General features: G+C 44.1%; 3 protein-coding genes across 3 annotated transcripts in view; 1 reads left to right on the top strand and 2 right to left on the bottom strand.

Annotated features, from left to right (window-relative positions):
• The window catches only part of bace2 (beta-secretase 2), an 8,459-nt gene extending 7,231 nt beyond the window's left edge, over nucleotides 1-1,228 (top strand). The window contains 2 exon segments of the mRNA XM_025055357.1: nucleotides 1-136; nucleotides 238-1,228. The exon segment at nucleotides 1-136 is cut by the window's left edge and continues 30 nt beyond it. Coding sequence (XP_024911125.1) covers nucleotides 1-136; nucleotides 238-479 — 378 coding nt within the window. The 3' untranslated portion in view covers nucleotides 480-1,228.
• Nucleotides 1,229-1,768: 540 nt separating this feature from the next.
• Nucleotides 1,769-7,624, bottom strand: LOC103377611 (transmembrane protease serine 2-like). Its single transcript, XM_025055356.1, is given in 14 exon segments — nucleotides 1,769-2,853; nucleotides 3,382-3,534; nucleotides 4,051-4,193; nucleotides 4,440-4,541; nucleotides 4,719-4,891; nucleotides 4,984-5,146; nucleotides 5,543-5,586; nucleotides 5,674-5,784; nucleotides 5,869-5,996; nucleotides 5,999-6,132; nucleotides 6,216-6,308; nucleotides 6,515-6,662; nucleotides 6,769-6,954; nucleotides 7,455-7,624. Coding segments are annotated over 14 exon segments (1,728 nt in total). The 5' UTR covers nucleotides 7,587-7,624; the 3' UTR covers nucleotides 1,769-2,835.
• Nucleotides 7,625-7,684: 60 nt separating this feature from the next.
• atm (ATM serine/threonine kinase) overlaps nucleotides 7,685-20,382 on the bottom strand; it is a 20,625-nt gene continuing 7,927 nt past the window's right edge. Inside the window, exons 25-63 of the mRNA XM_025055358.1 lie at nucleotides 20,151-20,326; nucleotides 19,779-20,022; nucleotides 19,417-19,553; nucleotides 19,039-19,165; nucleotides 18,753-18,952; nucleotides 18,366-18,540; nucleotides 18,098-18,256; nucleotides 17,781-17,913; nucleotides 17,586-17,681; nucleotides 17,325-17,496; nucleotides 17,097-17,238; nucleotides 16,837-17,013; nucleotides 16,412-16,586; nucleotides 15,978-16,083; nucleotides 15,735-15,893; nucleotides 15,508-15,616; nucleotides 15,338-15,426; nucleotides 15,124-15,226; nucleotides 14,763-14,911; nucleotides 14,574-14,678; nucleotides 14,344-14,462; nucleotides 14,007-14,242; nucleotides 13,507-13,677; nucleotides 13,297-13,416; nucleotides 12,510-12,727; nucleotides 12,218-12,425; nucleotides 11,977-12,102; nucleotides 11,732-11,872; nucleotides 11,196-11,334; nucleotides 11,014-11,096; nucleotides 10,515-10,655; nucleotides 9,813-9,929; nucleotides 9,565-9,714; nucleotides 9,313-9,478; nucleotides 9,088-9,174; nucleotides 8,888-9,002; nucleotides 8,524-8,587; nucleotides 8,290-8,432; nucleotides 7,685-8,191 (exon numbers count right to left, since the gene is read on the bottom strand). Coding sequence (XP_024911126.1) covers nucleotides 8,011-8,191; nucleotides 8,290-8,432; nucleotides 8,524-8,587; nucleotides 8,888-9,002; nucleotides 9,088-9,174; nucleotides 9,313-9,478; nucleotides 9,565-9,714; nucleotides 9,813-9,929; nucleotides 10,515-10,655; nucleotides 11,014-11,096; nucleotides 11,196-11,334; nucleotides 11,732-11,872; nucleotides 11,977-12,102; nucleotides 12,218-12,425; nucleotides 12,510-12,727; nucleotides 13,297-13,416; nucleotides 13,507-13,677; nucleotides 14,007-14,242; nucleotides 14,344-14,462; nucleotides 14,574-14,678; nucleotides 14,763-14,911; nucleotides 15,124-15,226; nucleotides 15,338-15,426; nucleotides 15,508-15,616; nucleotides 15,735-15,893; nucleotides 15,978-16,083; nucleotides 16,412-16,586; nucleotides 16,837-17,013; nucleotides 17,097-17,238; nucleotides 17,325-17,496; nucleotides 17,586-17,681; nucleotides 17,781-17,913; nucleotides 18,098-18,256; nucleotides 18,366-18,540; nucleotides 18,753-18,952; nucleotides 19,039-19,165; nucleotides 19,417-19,553; nucleotides 19,779-20,022; nucleotides 20,151-20,326 — 5,658 coding nt within the window. The 3' untranslated portion in view covers nucleotides 7,685-8,010. The remainder of the gene's footprint in view (nucleotides 8,192-8,289; nucleotides 8,433-8,523; nucleotides 8,588-8,887; nucleotides 9,003-9,087; nucleotides 9,175-9,312; nucleotides 9,479-9,564; nucleotides 9,715-9,812; nucleotides 9,930-10,514; nucleotides 10,656-11,013; nucleotides 11,097-11,195; nucleotides 11,335-11,731; nucleotides 11,873-11,976; nucleotides 12,103-12,217; nucleotides 12,426-12,509; nucleotides 12,728-13,296; nucleotides 13,417-13,506; nucleotides 13,678-14,006; nucleotides 14,243-14,343; nucleotides 14,463-14,573; nucleotides 14,679-14,762; nucleotides 14,912-15,123; nucleotides 15,227-15,337; nucleotides 15,427-15,507; nucleotides 15,617-15,734; nucleotides 15,894-15,977; nucleotides 16,084-16,411; nucleotides 16,587-16,836; nucleotides 17,014-17,096; nucleotides 17,239-17,324; nucleotides 17,497-17,585; nucleotides 17,682-17,780; nucleotides 17,914-18,097; nucleotides 18,257-18,365; nucleotides 18,541-18,752; nucleotides 18,953-19,038; nucleotides 19,166-19,416; nucleotides 19,554-19,778; nucleotides 20,023-20,150; nucleotides 20,327-20,382) is intronic.

Raw genomic sequence — 20,382 nt, 5'->3', positions numbered from 1 at the left:
ACACTGGACTGCTTCAGGTTCGGACTGTCGTCCTCCACCAACGGCCTGATCATCGGCGCCACAGTGATGGAGGGCTTTTATGTGGTGTTTGATCGAGTGCAGAAGAGACTGGGCTTTGCCCTCAGCACCTGTGCAGGTACAAACACTGTGACACACGGCAGTACTACACACACATCATCATCAGGTTAGATTAGACAAACTCACGCCTCCTGTTCTCACCCTGCACTCCCTCCACAGTGAGCGGGGGTCTGGCCCTGTCAGAAATAGCGGGGCCCTTCTCGGCAGCAGACGTGGCGTCCGACTGTTCCAGCAGCCTCCTGAAGGAACCGTTCCTGTGGATCGTGTCCTACGCTCTGATGGCCGTCTGCGCCTTGGTCCTCATCATCCTGCTGCTGCTGCTCATCCTGCCCTGCCGACGCAGGGACAACTTCGGGGAGATCACGGACGAGTCCTCGCTGGTCCGACACCGCATCCGATGACTGATGGGGCCTGGAGTGGGACGCGGGATGAAGGAGCAGGGACGCAGCACGCAGAGCACGTTCACGCCCGTGGAGAAGGACACGCGGCTCCGCTCTGCACGTCTGACTGACTCTAGACTGCACTCACCAGCTTGGCCCACAGAGGGAGACACAGAGGTGTCAGCTGACTGTCGGAGGGAAATTCAACCCTACGTAAAACACTTTTCGTTAGACAAGGCAATATATATGGCAAACATTGCCCCCTTGAGGGCTGATAAGATAGTGTGCTTAGAAGTGGGACACACTTAAACACAGGGTGATCATCGTCCTACTGTTGTGACGCCAGGGTAACAACAACAACAACATCAACAACAACAACATCAACAACAGTCAACATGGCGGTGGTTTCTTCACAGCGACATGAAGGAATCCAGAATATCAGAAGGTGAAAGGGTTAAAGTTCATGTCACGCAGCTGTTGTTGTAGCAGAGCTGACTTTTCCTGAGCTGTCACTGTTCCTTCTTCTAAATATCTCAGCTCAGTTCAGGACAGTTCCAGTCAGATGGACAGAATATGAGGCGTCACACGCTAAGTCAAGATGAAGAACAAAATCAAAGTAGTTTTGTGTTGCAGAAAAAAAGTAAAACCTGAAAGTTAGAATTATTTCTTGCACATAAAGAATCATAAGCGCAGGGCAAAAAGAGTGAAGGCAAGCACTAATGAAACAGTAAGCCAGCAGGGGGCGCACAGACAGAAAAATAAACAGAAAACAGTAAGCCAGCAGGGGGCGCACAGATAGAGAAATAGGTCATTTCCTTCTTCAAAGAAAATGTTATTTTTGAGGAGTTTAAATTGTTGCTCAGCATTTTTTTAGGTATTTATTAGAACACGTTGTCAAATATTTAAAGGAAAATATATGACATCACAGCAAAGAAGAACAGCGGCCATGTAAAAATGCTGGTCAAAAATGGACATCCCACGCTTTGATATAACTAACTATAAAACTGGAAACTGTTGGTGTGTTTCTCTAGAGGAATAAGAAAGTAAATCGTTAGCGCTGCTGAGCTTTAGCTTCAGACGTCTCCTCACAGCAGACTCTTTGTTACTAACAGACTTTTTCTGATACTTATATAATGTTGTATATTGAAGTTGAACCTCGAGTCTGAGTAAAGTTTGCGTCTCCTAAAGTGACAGGACGGAGCTGCTCGGTCAGTCGCTGTTCACAGACAGAACACTCCACGTTTGACCACCACCTAATGAAGTCCAAATGTTTTGAAGCTTAGTTTTGCTGAACTGCACTTTTTTCACTGTCAATCAGTGTAATGTGTAATGAAGATCAATATTCCTACAACTCTGTTCAAGGTGTTTTCATACGAACACCAACAGCACACAGTGTATTTACATTTAGACGTTAGAAAATTCTTATTTATACAACTGACACAAAATGACTTTAGAAGCCAAATCGGTGATGATTGCACCACTGTGTCCTGCGGACTGCACGTTTCTATGGGATGTATGAAAATAAAAGAAACTACACAATGCCTTAAAATCCAGAGACTGTTGCACAATGGACATGAAACCAGTTGTTGCCTTTTGAGCCGACAATCCTGTGATTTGAGCTGCATGAACTTATCACTCTTTGCCAAAATGTAAAAATAGAAAAAATGTTCCATTGATTGTAAACTTGAATGTTTGGTTATTTATATGTCTTTATTTGTTTTCTCCATGTGCCAAATTTTATTTGAGCTGTTAATAAAAATCTATGATCAAATGAAAATGTATTTGTCACGAGTCATGAGTTACTGAGATAGGGAAGAAAAACTGGATGTGGTTTATTGGCGACCTCTAGTGTCTACACATGGGACCTCCCAAACGTGAATGAAAATCCACATATTTGCATAGAACGGACATTCAGAACAGAATAGAATTGCAAAATATGAAGCGGCTTTATTATATTTAAACCAGAGGTTTCCACGGGGAGTCCACGACCTCTGCAGGGCATGCAGCAGTACTGCATGAGGATTATGATATTTTGGGTTCTCCCTTTTTCTTTTTTTGAATACAGTATGTTAAAAGTTAAAAAACAAGTATATTAATGTGTGTATTATTTGCACAGTTTGGTATCAAAAACATAATTACAGTGTAAATTTCTAAAAGACTAGTTAAATAATAATAAACTGTTTTATACACAGTATATAGCAGTGTGTCTATTTTTACAGGTTTATGATCCTAACTTTCAAGACCCTTTTTCAAAACAAAACCATCTAAAACTACGACAATACTGTACTACAATAACAAGAATACTTCACAGAATATAAGTTACTGACTTGATTACTTGAATATGTGGAGTAAATATCAAACATTTCCGCTCCTCCCTTCAGTCATCTTGATGCTTCTGTAAAAAAAAAAAAAACTTTGTTTATTTTAAAAACAACAAATGATAGATTTTTATCAGCGTTATATTGGATTGATTGAAGGAAGTGTAATTTAAATTCAAACAAAAACACACTCAAAAAGATTGTTTCATGTTTTTCATATGATGCAATACTATTGTTTAGCTTAAAAAAATGTCAGAAAAATAAGCAGCAAGGAGCCATTGAATGAGCAGTGTTTAAAGCTGCTGTTGTCTCAGAGTTTCAATTTACTCACAATTTACCTGGTGAGTGTGAAACTCGGGCCTGTTTAGTTGAAACAACACTGATTTACTTGCAGGAATTGAAGAAAATCAGAAGAACATTTTCAATAGCTGAGTTTCTCTCTTTCATTAGTTTTTACAGCCATTTGCTGCCCCTAGTGGAAGAGTATGTCAATGCTCTTTTCTGTGAAATTGGATCATTTTTCTTCACGGTCCCTCATGGAACATATATAATAGGACTAACCTCCCTTTCAGTTTAACCTGTTATTGAGTCATCAGAGTTTTTACCTTCATCTGATCCTGAATCCACTCTAGAAAAAATGTGACATTTCCAAAAACTCCAGGCTTGTTGGTCTGGACACAGTTTTCACCCCAAATACTGTCCCCTACCAGCCACCACAGGCCGTCGGTCAGCGACACCAGAGGACCCCCACTGTCGACCTTCAATAATGAGGAGAACACATGTGAGTGGACTTAACTTCCTCCACTGTTGGAGAATCTCTTTGTGTGGAAAACACACAGAAACTGGTATATAAAAAGTTTACAAAACTCCTAAAAACAAGGGTTTGGTTCATGTCGACCAAAACCTCAGGTCGATATCAAGAAGATAAATGTTATTGATTCATTTTTAAACAGATTGGCACTGCTCTGGGTGTATGTTGTTCAAGCACACAGTACAGCACTTGTTTAAGTTCAGCTCACAGCGACTTACATAAGAGCATGAAGATGCTTTGGATTCTTTCACCAACTGGGACTGTGCTCTGAGTTACATGAGAAAACCCCTTCATACACTAGAAATATGAATGAAGGAGTGCTTTATTTTTCATTTGTGAGATGACTTTGTCTTTTTATGTATTTAACACTGAAGAACACCCACTGGAATGTCATTCACACCAGAAGAATAAATGTAACTTTGTTATTATCTGGTAAAAGAAAACAGTGTTGTCTTTTTCTTACATGGCACTTGTTTGTTCCTGCTTCTGTCTCTCTGGTACACAGCATGTCCTGTGACAGTTTGCCACCGTAGGCTGTGGAGCTGTTGCACTTTGAAATATCAATGAGAGAGACTTGAGTCTCTGTCAGGTGAGCAGATGAAAAGTCTGTCAAAAAGACAAAGAAACAAACATTATACTCAGTTGTTTTTTTAAATCTTAGATTCAAATTCGCTAAAAAATACTTAACAGGAAGATGAATAATTTAAACAACAACACGTAAAAAACAATATATGAAGACTTTGTCGCCCTCTGGTGGTAGCAACACGCAGCGACATTCGAGATCGTTCATTTTCAAATCATGCGTCGGTTTGAATCACACCACGGTGTGGTATGTGGCCGACGTCGTCTCACCTCCAGCTGTAGTGAGAACATATCTCGTGATCCAACCTGTCTGGGGAGCAGCGAAGTTCAGACCGGCGGCCGGGAGGCAGACAGGTCTGACCTGACTGGAGCCTGTGACAGAAGACGACAACGAGCTGAAAACATCGGACAGAAGACGACAACGAGCTGAAAACACCGGCCTTCTGCCACTACAACTGTACATTTACTGTGTACATTTACTGTGTTAAATGTAAACCAATCATCGTTAATTGCAGTCAGTCAATAATTAGTCTTTGAGGTCGGCGGCACCTGTAGAGTCCACTGCTTTGCTGAGCCTCATCAGAGCGACGTCATTGGTGCGGGTCAGGTGGTTGTAGTCTTGATGTGCGATGACGTGACTCACGGACCGGGCAGGGTTGAACAGAGAGCCCAGTGGATCCACGACACCAGTGTACACGGCCCAGGCAGCAGGGTCAGAGGCTCTGATTGGTCGAAAATAAAAATAAAACTGCTGATTACACCAAATGACTTTAATGAGAAAAGAAAAAAAAAACGTAAGGTGTAAAGACCTCACCTGACCACACAGTGTGCTGCAGTCAGTATCCAGTAGGGGGAGATAAGAGCTCCTCCACAGCGGTGAGAGCCTGAACGCTGCAGACTGACGTGCCAGGGCCAGGAGCCTGGGGAGGCCGGCTGGGCCCCCAAGGACCTGCTGGAGTTCACTCCTCTGCCGCAGTCTGAGGAAGGAAGTGACGTCACTGAAGACGCACATTACACTGCAGCACAGACTATGACGTCAGAGTGGACCACGTTCTGACCTGTTATCAACGTGTTTATTCTGGAGTGAACTTTGAAGACAAATATTGTATAATATTGTGTAATATTGCAGTAAAACAACTTGTTAAAGTATTTGAGACAATATAATTACAACGTTATAATTACAGGACATTTCTAAGAGACCACTAGTGGGTCCATGGTGGTACTACACGATCGTCAAATCTTTCAAAATTTTAAGTATGGGAATGTATTTTGTACATTTTTATTAATATATGAATCAGTGTGAGTTTTGAAGTATTGAATACAAAGTTGTACTGGAGGCAGTTCTCAAAATAAAGAAGTCTAGATCAACATACCAGTACACTGTAGAGTCACCACACTGTTGTTGGGACAAACTTTGCTGCAAAAAGCACACAATTATTATTATTATTATTATGACAAAACTAGTCTTTTAATTTGAAGTTCTTTCTATAAGTGTGTGTCTCACCTGTGAACGAGCTGCTGGAGGATGAAAGAATCAGGGTTCAAACCAGACTTCACCTTTAGAAATCCTTCATCAGAGTCGCTCGTCTGTTCGCCTGATTTATAATAAGTGTCTCTGCCAGAAAAACCAAACAACAACAACAGTTTAGTCTCCGTACTGAGCCGTGTGTCAGAGCGACACACGGCTGCGTCTCCTCACCTGCTGTAGCCCAGGCTCCTGCAGCTGGATCTGCTCTGCTGCTGCGTCCAGTCCTGAGAGCAGACGCTGCTCCAGCTGTCGGTCTGGGACGAGTACATCTGCATTGTCTGTACACACACACACACACAGGTAAATAATCAGTGTTTTTACCACAGTTGGCTTCGTCCTGACCAGCAGGACAGTCCCTGACCCCATCACACCACTCAGACTCCCACACACAGCTCCCATCACCACACTGACGTCCGTGTGCACAGGGGGAGGAATCTGGGAGGGAGAGAGGGGAGATCTGTGAGAGACAGGAGTAAAATACAGTGCACAGTAGTTGACGGTGCAATTCCCACACTCACAGTAATAGGCCAGGAGGATCCCAGTGACCAGGAGCAGGAGGAGCAGGCAGACGACAGCCGTCACTGTGAACTTCACACACCTGTGTTTGAAATCTGACAACACACACACACACACACACACACACACATCATTAGTATTAAACCAATTCCATTAGAATTTCCTGGAGCCAGATTTAAAATCTTGTTTACAGTTAAAGACTTTTGGAGTTACACAGTTATAATAAGCTGATTAAAATAAAAATAATATGTTTTCTTAGCTACAGTAAATATTACTTTTAAGCAGTAATAAATGAACCTACCTTTACGTTTGGTGGTGGGGGGGCTGACCTCAGGTGGAGGTTTGGAGGCCAAGTGGTGGACATACTGGGGCATCACATCTGCCCGTGGCGGTGCAGAACCTCTCCAGTCACGGTCTTCGTGGATGAAACACCGACCTGTGTCCAGAATCTGTCAGGAAAGATGTCCAGTAAATCTTAGACATCCTACTGGACCGGACCGGACCGGACCGGACCGGAGCGGAGCGGTGTGAGTGGAACAGATCAGAACAACTCACCAGATTGGTCTTCATTTTCCCTGACAGATGAGTGCAGTAGAATCCACCTGTGGATAACTCAGAGCAGTTCCTCCCAGCCCCAGGACTGAAGTGACGTTCCTCCTCACACCTCACCCTCCTGCTGTGTTTGCCCGCCTGCTCACACCCCACACTCCATCGGCATCTTTTTGTCTTTGAGTGGCCGTCCTGAGCACACAACACACACAATGAGGAGTGTTGGTCTGAACTTCTCACACACTGTTGTCACCAACATTCTGTGGAGTCAGTGGAAAAGTACTTCATCACTGCTGGTCAACTCTTTCAGCTTCACTCCTGGGGTCAAAGGGTGACAACAGTTAGAATTCATTCATCTGCTTGGTTTTTTTTCTTGGATTAGAATCAATGATTTAATTTTTTTGTTTGTGTCAGGGATCACACTCTTTTCCTCCAGGATATTTTCAGCTCCAACAGGAAAGAACAAACTGGTTACTACATCATACTCTGCTAATGCATCAAAATGTATTTTCTACAGCTGTACTTTCCATCATTTCCTCAGATTATTTTTATGTTTATGAAATAACTCACCAGCCACACAGTCTAGGACAGGGTCCAGTGCTAGGATCTTAACCAAAAGTCAACATGACATTATTATCATGTGACAACAAATGTTCATGATTAAAACGTTGAACCTGATTTCATTTACCTACCTGCAGGGGGAGCCAGAGAAGACAGATGAAAATGTCACTACAGTTTATTCTCCTTTTCCACTGGTTTTTCCATGTCTGGAAAAATTGTTGTTTCAACTTCAGTTGTTTTTCAGGACCTGTGAAAACCATCATCACAAATATATCAGATATTATCAGTGTTTTCACTACAGTTTATTCTTCATTACACCTTTGTCCCACATCGTAAACACATCCACGTCCAAATAAGGCAGGAAAAAAAAATCAGAAAACTGCAGGTAATTCAAGGGTTTAAAGGACTCAAGTGTCTTTGAGATGAGTTTGGTCGAGTTGGACTTTTCTGGTCCATCTTTATTATCGGAGCACATTCACGATACTGGTATAAAAGCTACACAGCTAGTTTTATGAGATTAAAGTGCAAAGTTTGTACCGTCCGGTGCAAATGAAATAAAATGAACAGTCTTTATTTTAAAAAGGCGATCAGAAAAGGTGTCGGTCTCCTCCATGGCATCGGCACAGCAGCGCCCCCAACTGTCGGGGAGGAATCGTGATTTGATTCTGCAGAGACAGACTCTCAGGTCTAGACCCAGGCCTGCCACCCTGGGAAGAGTCTGCTGAGGTTCTTGGGGTCCATGGCTTGTTGGATGAGCAGGTTGACCTGCCCCCCCACACTGAGCACCGTGCCCTCCTCCACCCCCTTCAGCTTCTCCTGGAGCCGCAGCAGCACCCGCTCTGCCACCTTGTTGAAGCTCTGACTGTCGCTGTCAAACACAGACACAGCGTTTACAGGAAGATACGTTTAAAGGACTTTCCTACACACAGGTGTACGTTCAACCCCTCCCTCCCCCGTACGACTCACCCGCACTGACGCTGGTTGACCATGTTATCTCCCCCCATAGTGGAGCTCAGTGTTGCGTTGAGCTCCTGCTGCTCGTCGTGCTGCAGGTAGAAGGCCTTCAGGGGGTTCATGGTCCAATCAAAGAGGGGGTCGTACAGCAGCACCTGGAATACCAACCAATCAGCACATTAATAATGATGATGGTGATAACAGATCATTATTATTATACTGTGTCTGCATATCTGTGTGTTTGACCTCGACGATGGTCAGCAGAGCTTCCTGTGAGCTTCTCATCACCTCCATGGTCTTTTCACAACACCTGATGGAACAGAAATTTAAAATAATGAATATATTGAAAATGAAGTCCCTTATTGGTCCAACGATGGGGGAATTCACAGTGTGAGTCTTTCCAACCAACACAGGCTGCCACAGGAGCCACCACTAAGTATAATATACATATTAATATATATATATATATATATATATATCTTGTATATAGATACATGATTGTAAACGTCAATGACACCTGTATGACGTCAGCAGATGGTCTAAATCCAGGGAGCCGTTTGAGTTAGTATTCATCATTTACTGTAACAAAGCTGATAAATCTGTCCCTCACCTCCTGAACACCCCCTCCACCCCTGTGATGCCCATCCCATCCACTATGTCTCTGGAGAGTCTGAAGGGCACGGTCTCTGGTGTGGGGAGGATCTTCCCTTGTTCAAAGGCCACGCCTAAAGAGAACAGAACATAAAACAGCTGTAAAGTTGAACATCGTTTCATGAACAATCAAAGCTAAAAAGTTTTTTTTTTTTTTACCTAAATCGATGTGCACCAGTTCAGCGGTCTGCTCATCAATCAAGATGTTCTGGATATGTCGGTCCCCCAGACCTAAAATATATCCCACTGTGGAACAGTTGAAAAGTGATTCAATTTTTGCCACAGAGCTGTGAAACATGTCCGAGTCTCTCTGTCGTCAGGGCGATAAGTTCAAACATCTGCGCCTTGACCTTTGACCCACCTCTCTCTCTGTACACAACGTACCTATAGAAGACGTTGCCACACTGCGGGTGTAGGCCAGTCGTTTCTCCATCCACACGGCCGGATCCAGGAATCGTTCCATGCAGAAATACCTAAACACTGGCCTGAAGTTCTTACAAACCTCAGCGTAACTCTGCAGCTTCCCATCAAAGCCCAGTCGTTGAGCCTCCTACGAGGAGATGACGGAACATCAGGAATACGGTTTTATCTGTACAGACACTTATTCTCCAGAAGACACTCCCATCATCTCAGTACCATCATCTTCTTGCGGCAGGCCATGTTGGTCCAGTCTTGAGGTCTAAAGCGTTTGTGAGCTCCTTTATTGGGTTCCACCAGGAACTCCCCGATGGGAACGGTACCAGAGCACCACTCTAAGACGCCGCTGCGCTGTGAGAACGGCACCACCTGAGAATCAAGACACGGGTGACGTCAAACTGGACCTGTGGAGGTCAGTGGAGTGAAGAGGTTTTGGAAAGATCACAGCGACGATGATGCGTCTCTACCTTGTATCGTCTGATGTTGAGCTTCCTCTTACGGGTGTCTGCGTTTCGCTGCAGCAACATGGAGCACATGCTGAAGACCTGCTGCATCACCGCGTCCTGACGCAGGTCGTCCTGACCCTGTTCATGACAGGAAAACACAATGATTACATTATTTATTATCATATTATTGAGTTTTATTTGGCTTTGTCTTATGTTTTGGTTTCGTTGAACAGGGAGTTTTTTTTTTAATCCCTGTTTTTAATCTTGTAGCTGATGTAAAAAGTGAAAGTACAGGGAAAAAAAAACTGTAGGTCACAGTGAAAAGGCTTTAAAGAGGTAAATCATTAGCTCTGAAGTGTTTCTGTGTAAACACACACACACACCACTGAGGAAAGTCTTTATTATAGTGATGTTTGGCAACAAACAGTCTTTGTATTTGTCTGGAAACAAAGACAGGATTAATGATTGCCAATGATAAGAGGAAATATTTGCTGGTTTTCAACGGCGCTGGTCGATCTTTTCATCTGACTCACTGACAGCTCAGCTTCAAAGTCATCATTTGTTTTTAAAGCCAAGAACTCAGGTGTACAGCACAACCACAGACAACTGATGTGACTGTAACAAAGACACTGGATCACAACGATCTGAAACAATGACAATCAGTTGTGATCAGTTACAGCCGTGGCTGAACTTCCATGGTGTTTTTCAGAACATGGAACGTACCTTGACCAGCTGTCTCCTACTCTTGCCGTCAGAACCCAAACAGTCGATGATCTTGGGCAGGTTGACTCCCCCCGCCAGGTGATAGTGAGGCCTGAAGGACCTGACAGTCACGACGTTGTCATAGCAACCACTTGGCTCCACCTATTGGACAGGATTAAAGATGTAGTTACGCCGTGGCACAAACAGAGGTTGTAATGTTCCTCTGATCAGTCATACATACTGACTACACCAGACCTTTGGCCAGTGGGGGCGCTGTCGTCCTTCTTTTTTTTTACTTTTGTGCACCATATTCTGTACTGGTATTATTGTGCTGGTGCTTTATTTTCAGAGTTATACCATGACTGTTCATGTTGGCACAGAACTAGACAAGAATTTAGATCAATATCAGATAATATCCCTAATGCTGACATACAGTCATAAAAGAAACTACTGTCTTCTCTGAACTGAAACCCTGTAACTCTAGACAGTGACCAACGTGGACGTTTGACAAAGACGACACCTTTATCTCCACTGTAGGGATGGCCACCTCATCCAGGTCACTGATTTTCATGATGGGCTGATCCGCAGGAATGGGAATCGCCTCTGTCAGGAATTTACACACAGAAGTGTAGAGTTAAAATCAACACATCTGAGATTAGTCAGCAGTGATTTTTAGTCACTCAATTTGATCCAGCTTCTTACTTTTCTCAGTTTTGTGCCGTTTGGCGTCCATGTACGCCAAAGTGATGTAGGCGTCGCACAGACGCTCGATTCCTCGGATCATGCTGCCTCTCTTTTTCCTGACCGCACTGATGACCTTTTGGGCCACGTCTGAACGCTCCTGCAGCAGATATTTAAAAAAAATAAAGATAAGGGTTTTTTAAAAATCAATGTTATTTACATCTAGTATAAAACAAAAACCTTTGTCTGTACTTAAACCTTCTTCAAACAGTTTTTCTTCATTCATCACAATTCAATTTTTGATTATTTTGCTTTATCATCAAGTCTATTTTTTTTAGTGTTACTTGAATTGTATCTTTTTTCATACATCAAGTTTCAATTTCACACATCAAACTAAAGTGAATAGTTTCATTTGTATAACACTGACAACTGCTTCCCACAGTGTTTCATTTTCAACACGATCTGTTCAATATCTGAGGCTATGACAGAACGACAATACAATCTTTCATCTGTGTCATCATCAATAATAACTTGACGTCATTTTTTTTAAATCTCACCAGATCAAACGGTGACTGCTGTCTTACAGCTCCTCGTGCAGAACAGTTTCTGCTGAAGTTTTCGTCTTTGTTGGCATTTACCAAAGCGAAGATGATGAAGAGTGTGTGGTGCGGATGTTCCATAGAAACTCTGCAGATCAGCTGTGAACCAGCAGGTAAAAGTAACATTGATAAATATTTGGTATTTATATAAATGCTGTGAAATCTAATGGCCAAAACATCACATTTGTTTTCTGTGAAATTACATCATTCAGTACGTCACTGAAGCCAACGTCTCCAGCTGGACCTGCTGCCATCTTGGTTCCCATGCGTGCTGCCAGCTGATACATGAGGGGCAGAAACTTATAGGAGGGAATCTGCTTCACCCCTCTCTGAACGACAACAAAGACAACAGCCAGAAAGTTCCTGTGATTCAAGGCTTTTTTTGACGTATTTTTGCATCTTTTTTGTCAGACAAGTGTGAAGCTGGAGAATTTGTAAACAAACCTTCATCATGTCATCCACTGATCTGACCCCAGCGTTCTCCAACCACAGCGAGGTGAGTCTGAAAACCCAGGTGTCATGTTCCCTGCCCTGCTCCAGACAGTGGATGTAGTTCTCCACCGCCTTACAAAGGAAGCGCTGTCGGTCCGAGTGGAGGTTGGAGAGAGCTTTCTCATCCAGGTCCAGTTCTTTCTTCACTTTTATTGTGTACCTACAACAGTGACAGCAGGATCTAACTGATTCATTACAGTACAAAAAAAAGTGATTTCCAGATGATGAAAAAAGACATCCAGACCTGTTGGAGTTGACTTTTCGCTCCTCCATCAGGTCCACCTCCTCCTTGGCTTTCTTCAGCAGCGCCTGCTTGTTCTCAAACTCGGACGACTTCATGTAATTGTCGATGCTCTGATACTGGGCATCAGAAAAGCGGGCCAGAGAGAGGAAGGCTTCAGTCTGTTGAGTGTGGAGGCCGGGATCGTGGACTCCTAACTCCTCCTGGATCACCTCCACAGCCTGAGGGGAGGGTGAGGGCGTGGGTGAGGGTGGGGTGGGGGGCAGATGTGAACTTCAACACCAGACACCAAAAGAATGGACATAATGTGCAGCATGATCTAACTGTGTTAGCTGGGTGACAATGTGGAAACGTGCACGCTCACACGTGCACACACACTAAACATCAATAATTTAATACTGTTCGTATAAGTCTGTCACAGCTGCAGGAAAAACTGTAAAAAACTGTGTCTGAATTCTGTCTTTGGGCCTGTTTCTAATTCATCTGTTAGTAAATAAATTATTTATTATACGTGTGTGTGTGTCTGTTTGCCAGTGGCCACAAACTGCCCTGGTGTTGGATAATAAATCTTTTTTTTTCCCTCAGAAAGAGGCTTATTTCTGCACAGACCGGCGTCTGGCTCAGTTTTATCAGCTCCAAACAGACTTGTTTGATGGAAATTAACAGGATTTTTCAGTAAATTCCTAAATGCTTTAAAAAAAAAAAAAAGATTACGATGAGCTGTTTCTCTCTGAGCAGACATAACAGGTGTAATGAATGGGTCCAGGCCGGGTTCTGAACCCCATCTTACCCTCTCCAGATACTTCTCCAGGATGACTCCAGGACTTTCCAAGCAAGTCTCAGCCAGCCAATTACCACACAGCCTGAGGCTCTCGGTGTAAACTGGAGCCAGAGCAGGATTGAAATCCACCTGATAAACACAGCACCGGTCACAGAGTCGTGGTTGTTCACTGAGGCATTCTGGGTAATACGTGTAGTAGATAGAAATGTTTGTTCTGACCTTTTCCTCTTCCAGGACGTGTATCATCTGTCTTAGGAGGCCTAAAGCCAGACCCTGCTCCCCCTTCGCCCAAAACACTTGGGCCTCCTCCAGTTGCCATGACGACACAGGTAAAGAAGCCAGGGACCCCCCACCATTCTGTTTCATCTGGTACACTGCTCTTTCTGCTTTCTGTGCAGGAGTCACAGCACCGTCAGTGGGTGAGTGGAGGACAGTGGTACTACAGCGGAACCTCTAGAACCTAGAACTTATGCCACTCCACACTGTGGCGCTGTCTCGCTCTCTGTCCCTCTCTGGTTATTTTACCCATTTTTATAACAATAATATAAAATGTTGTCTTAATTATTATTATTTTATATGATCAATATATTTGTTTATATACATATTTTCTATGTTTAGATGGAGGGGATTTAAATGTAATAAATTAATAGGATTAGGATAAACGGATTAAACCCGTATCTTGATGCCCCACTGTACACACACACACACACACACTCCACCTGTGTATTGCCAGCCTTGCGGGCCGCCTGGCACAGTTCCATGAGGTGATCTGTGAGCACAGAGCTGATGCACTCTCTGCTTTCCACGTTTCCCACACTGGTCATCAGAGTGTCCTGGGCCACAAAGCGGGCTGAAAGAATGGGCTCCACTAAGGCGAAGTCACTGTCAGCCAATAGGAGTGAGTGCTGCCGCCACTGGCTGCAAATGTCCCTCAGTGTAACGTCTGAGAAAGCTCGGATAAACACAGGACAAATGTGAGACTGTGAGAGAAAGAGAGGAAGAGAGGAAGGGAGAGAGAAAATATTTTGCACTTTTAGTGAATCAGACGTCGTTACCTTGAAAACAGCAGTTTGGTACTCTCCAGTTCCTTGAGGATCTGCAGGTTCCTCAGAGCTGGGTACAGAGAAGACACCGCCTCCAAACTGCCTCTGCACAAATCCTCCACCTCTGCCCTCCTGGAGCAACAACAGTAAACACAGATGAGTGGATGGAAATAAATTCTGAAATAAACCAGGACAAAGAGCAGAGAGCACAGAACACAGCAGGTTTCTGCAGGTGAGACTCACCTGGCCTGTTTGAGCGTGCCCTCAAATACAGAAAACTCTCTGTCCCTCAGTGCTTGTAGGGAACAAAACACTGATTCATGGAAACCTGGTTTGGTTTTTTCATTCCTGACACATTTGGAGAACACGGTTGTAAATGAGAGACATTCAGAGCAGCTGTAACTGTGATCAGAGCCTGATTTATTCACTCACCTCTCTGACAGCTCACAGTCCCACTGAGTGTTTCTCCACGCCGCCTGGAAGCGCAGTTCTCTTAACTCCTCCCCCCACTCAACCCCCTCACTCTCCAGGCCTCTCATGTAGGTCGTGACGATGCTGCTCAGACCAAAGTTTTGCAAACCCTGAAAGTACGCAGTGGAAGGAAGGAAGGAAAATAAATAATAATGTAATTTACATACATTTATAATCAAGTACCACAATCAAGAGATGGATAAATAATCCTCCTCTTAAAGAACAACCATTTATTATGAGATACTTCCTGTTGTGACCAGTTGATCTTGAACAAACAATTATTTAAGTTGGTGTAGTTATAGTTATTTTCAGCTGTTCTTGCCTCTACGATCCCCACTTGTCTAGTGGCCACAGGCAACGAAGAGTGAAGGTCGTAGGAGGTCAGGGCCCTGCCCCACATTGACTCATGCTCATAGGTTCGTATCCTAAAATTCAACAAAAAAAAAAGCAAAGTCTTTATGTTTGCAATGAAAAAAAAAACATTTCAAGGCATCAATAAGCTGTGGGTTTGAAAACGAAGCTACAGGTTTCCATACCTGGTGAGTGAACTGGTCATGGTCTCCCCCCCACACCCGTACAGACTGTCAGGCTCTCCGATGCTGCGGTAGACTTCAATCAGAAGCTCCTGTGAAATAGGAACTGCATCAAACTGTGTTCTGGCTTTGGGTTGACTGAACTTTTATTACTGGAGGAAGAAGCGTCTGACCTGCAGACTGATGTTAGCGTCCTCCACACTCTTCTTCGTCAGGCTGGTGATGGTGAAGGTCTGGCTGTGGTCTTCAAAGTTCAGTCTGTAGGCTGCTCTGGACTTGGTTCTGAAGATTTTAAACAAAAGCTTCATTAATATCAATGATAACTTATTCAAATATTGAAATAAACACCAAAAACTGAAACATGAAGATTGTTTGATTTATTTCTGGTTTTCTCACGAACCTGCGACTTTCCTCCATGTTAGCTTTGATGTTGTCCACGTAGATCTCGACGTACAGCAGAGCGGTGAAGTGAGCAGCACAGGACTGTGCAGCTTTGGCCACTTCCAGATAATTCAGTTCCAACCAGAAATTTGAGTTGCACACGGTTCCACACAAATTACTATAAATAAATTAAAAAAAAAATCTTTTCTAAAAATACACCATAAGTATCAAAGTAGTGATTATACAAAATACCAACACAAACCTATCAGAAGCCAGTGATCTGGGCTGGTGCCTCAGATAGTCAATAACTGCCAACATGGTTCTCAGAGAGGCCTTGTCATACAGACCCACACTGGCTGTGTCCGACTCTGTTAGAATAAAAAAAGGTTTGTATTCAGTTATAATAAACCACTAAATACTAGGGTGTCAGATATTGGGATGACAATGCTGCCATCTAGTGATTTTTTTAGAGCACACATCATTTGGAAACCCAGGAGTTGCATTATCTGGTTTCATTATCACAGGGAAAAACCTATAATGATCCTTAAAGATGTGACATAATTATGCTAATATCAGTTGGCCAATTGTAAATACATACAAAAAACCGTGTGTGTCCACAGATGGAGGATGTATCAGAGGAGGACACAGTTCAACTCACTGTATTTAAGGTATATTTCAGTGTGAATCATACTGTACCGTGGTCAGAGCTCAGAGGTGTGGCCGAGTGACTGGAAGCTGCAGAACTTCTGCAACAAAAAGTGAAGAACTCCTGGACGTGGGAAAAAAGACCCCCCCGGGAGCCGTCAGAGTCGTTCAACAGGATGGAGTGCACGATGAGCGGCAGAAGCTTCTGACAGCAATCCAGCTTCACCTGCAGGCGAACAGATGTCATGACACGCAGTCAACATTAGAACAGACTCTGAAGATGAAATAAAACAGGGCTGTCAGAATTAACAGGACAATTAATTTGTGGAAATGAATCAGATTTTAATGCATGGGGAGAATAATGCCACGCAAAAAAAATCTCACTGTACATTTGACAACCAAGCAGAGACTGTTTCACCAACAGAACATAAATTCTGAGGTTGTTGAGTGAAGCCTCACAGAGTTCTTGTCCTTACCAGGCAGAGGGGTTGTGAAAGGAGAAGAGCCTCACTCTTGACGCCTCCACTCTCCAGCAGGGCGGCGCACAGTGCCTTCAGCCAGGCTCTGTGGCCTCCATCCTGAGGAATCCAAAACTCCTGGCTCCTCAGCTTCTCCCTGGCCTCTGAACTCTCCAGAGCACTCACAGCCGTAACCTAATGACAGTCACTGCATTTAAAAATGTCCACTGACGTCTCTCCAACCACTGTGGTGAGACAGAAAGGCTCATCTGACACACCTGACTCTTGGCCTTCCTGAATGGATTGAGGTACGCCAGCAGGGGGTCTCTGTTGTTTTTGTGCTGCTCCCAAAAGTCCAGTCCACACTGAGCTGCCAGGATGTTCTTCACACACTGAGCTGCAGCCCGTCTCACCTCCATACTGACAGAGAGACAGACGGTGAAGGTCAGTCCAAGTTGGTAACTCTTTGTCAACCTTCCATTGCTGTGGTTCAGGGTCCAACCTACCGTTGATGGATCAGAGCATCGTTCATGCAGTTGAGGACGATGAAGACGCACCGCAGCTCCGTGGAGTCGAAGAGAGACACGGCCTTCTCAAAGAGGGGGTCTCTGCCGTGCAGCAGGGCGATGGTGGACAAGTCCACAGGACCCAGTTCTCCCAGACAGCTGCCTGCCGCCTCTGTGACAGAAGGTTTCAGTTTGATGAAGTGAACATTAAAACCATCAGCAACAGTGGTCTGCCGTGATCAGGTCTGTGTTCTTAGTTACCCAGTATCTCTGCTCCATCTGGGTGGTTGGCTGCCAGCTTACATAACTGCAGTAAACTCAAGACCAGCTTCACCAGCACACTGTCACTGGGCTCAGCTGGAGGAAAGATCAAAATAAGAACAAATCATTTAAAAAAAAAAACAACAATCATTTTTACACTTTTTCTATCAATTATATTTCTCTCTACTGTGATACCATGACACGCTTTAAGCAGGTCTCCGATCTGTCCCTTTTTATCATGCAGTTGTCTGGTCAGCTCTTTAAGTCCTTCAAGTCGGGTCAGAAGTAAAGAGTCACACGAGGACACTGACAGGAAGTGTTCAATCTCCTGTCCAGAGAAGAGAAAAAAAAGTCCTGCTACTGATCTGCCATGTGTGTGTGTGTGTGTGTGTGTGTGCATCTTTATCCCTGAGTGGCAGACAAAACCCAAACTCAAATCAATGTTTGTGTAATTTGTTAACAAAGAATTTAAAAATAGTTGATCCATCTGAGTGACATGTTTGTTACCAAACCTGTTGCAGTGTGAAGGTGCCTGTGTTATACTTGAGTCTGTTCTGAACCAATCGCAGTTCTTGAAACTCAGGAAGGTCAGGAAATGGCTCCAACCTGCAGATGGCGCCTCTTAGCTTCTGTTGGTTCTCCATTACTAGAAAGTGCAACAGACGGAGCACCTGAGGAGGAGGCATTCAATGGTTTTAATGTATGAACGTCCTCTGTTTGAAGAAATGCACAGGTTTATTTAAATGTCTCAAACGTAGCATCGATGTAGAGGTCACTCACCCGCTGTGACATTAAGGGTTGCCTCTTAACCTGAGCCGTGAGAGTTCCAACAATAACCTGTAGGTGGCAGTCTAGAGCGTCATCACAGAACTGCAAGGCAGCCTGACACACAGAGGTCAACAGGTCGCAGCACAAAGAGAGGCTTCGGGTAGAAACCTCATTGCATATCTGTGTCCTGTGGAAGTCCAGAACATCATCAACACATCAACAGCTTCAGAACTCTACTGAACTTTAAAACACTACAATCCCCACAACACAAATAAAATACAATTACAATGCATTTTTAATATTGAAATTTTAATTCATCATCACTTTGCCCCACCTCCTGCAACAGTGTCATGTCCAAAGATCCCGCCCCTCATCTTTGGTAACAGTGTGTGAGCTAACCTGCTGTTGATCTGGTGTATGAGTGTGTAGATGATGTCTCTGAGGACGAAGGCCCAGGCCCCTCCAAGTCCGTCCTTCACCTCTTTGAGCAGCAGGTTGACGAACAGATGATACATCAGGAGAATACGATGACGCTCGTAGTCGTTGGTCGTCTCTGCTGCTCGCTCACACACCGCCAGCAGGATCCTCTGGATAGAAATCTAAACAGAAAAAATAAGTAACTGCAAAACAAAGTACAGTGTGGATAAATGACGGTTCAGACGGTGATGAAGAGAAGGAGACTGACTGGGGTTTTGGAGAGGATGGTAACCAGTGACTTGTTGCTGGTGCTGTGACACTTGCTCAGATAGTCCAGAGTAGCTGTGATGACCTGAGAGTTGAAGTACGGAGGGTTTGGAACTGGGTCCAGTTCACTACAAAGTGTCAGACAGTTCAAGAAGAAGAAGAGAGCTTTATTTATCAGAAGAAGAAGACAGCTTTATTTATCAGCCACACACACATATATACACACACACAACAACAACAACAACAACAACAACAACAACAACAACATGTCCTGTGGATTTAACCTGTCCAGACACTTCATACACAGTTCTCTACCGTCCTAAAGACGGGGGCAGGTAAACTGGTAGAGGAGTGAGAGTTAGGGAGTTAACCTATTTACCCTATGAAGCGTTTCAGGTCTCCTCCATTATCATCCTCCTCCTCCTCCTCTTCCTCCTCCCCACCTCCTTCATACAGTGTCATCAGAAGCTCCACCACTATGTCGGCCAGGTTGGTGTGGATGAGAGAGTCAATTTGCTGTAGAATAAATTAACCAGGGATAAAACATATAAAAACGATTGAATACAGGTTTCTGTTAAGGCTTTGGTTACTTCAACTGTACTCTGATAGTACAAGTACATACTCAGAACATGTAGTTGTGTATAAACTTAAGTACATCAACTAAAAGCAGGAAAGATTACTCCAACTCTTCACAGAGGAGTCCAGACTGGTGGACTCCTGGTTGACTCCGGCTCCGTTCACCTGTTTGCCCAGACAGTCTGGGTCCTTCAGCAGATCGTACACTCTGTGGGCCGTCTCTCTCTGCCGGGTAACCTGAGAGTCCTGCCCAGGCAGGGCAAAGTAGGGCAGGATGTTGACCATCAGTTTGGGGAAGCAGTCAGCCAGCAGCTCTTTCCAGTCCTTCTCCAGGAACCTGCCAATAGACTTCACCTGCTCAAAATCATCCAGGAAGACCAGGTGAGGGACCAGCACCTGGTAGGAAAAGCTGGAAAAATAAGAAACAAGACGGATGTTGAAAAGAGGGGTTCAGAAACACGTAACCTTTGGACCTGGTGATGAATACAAACTTAAATCAAGCAGAGTTACTATCTTCACCTAAGTTAAAAGTCTCACCTGTAGAAATCTTTGACAGTCTGGAGGTCCAGCAGTGTGAAGGGGAAAGAGCCAAGTGTGTATCTATCGTCAGACTGTCTCTGTGCAAGCCACTCTGAAACCAGGTAGTACAGGTGGGAACTGATGAAGGTTTTCACACTCCTGTAGCCCAGTTCTCTGGACACACAGGCCAGCATCTGTGGTAACACAAACACGTTGTCAATAAAACTGTTAGTTTTATTCAAATCTCCGT

The sequence above is a fragment of the Cynoglossus semilaevis genome, chromosome 4 (genome assembly GCF_000523025.1).
Source record: "Cynoglossus semilaevis isolate Cse_v1.0 chromosome 4, Cse_v1.0, whole genome shotgun sequence".
In the NCBI taxonomy this organism is placed as follows: Eukaryota; Metazoa; Chordata; class Actinopteri; order Pleuronectiformes; family Cynoglossidae; genus Cynoglossus; species Cynoglossus semilaevis.
Note: the sequence above shows the minus strand (reverse complement) of the source record. Positions and strands in the feature narration are given on the sequence as shown.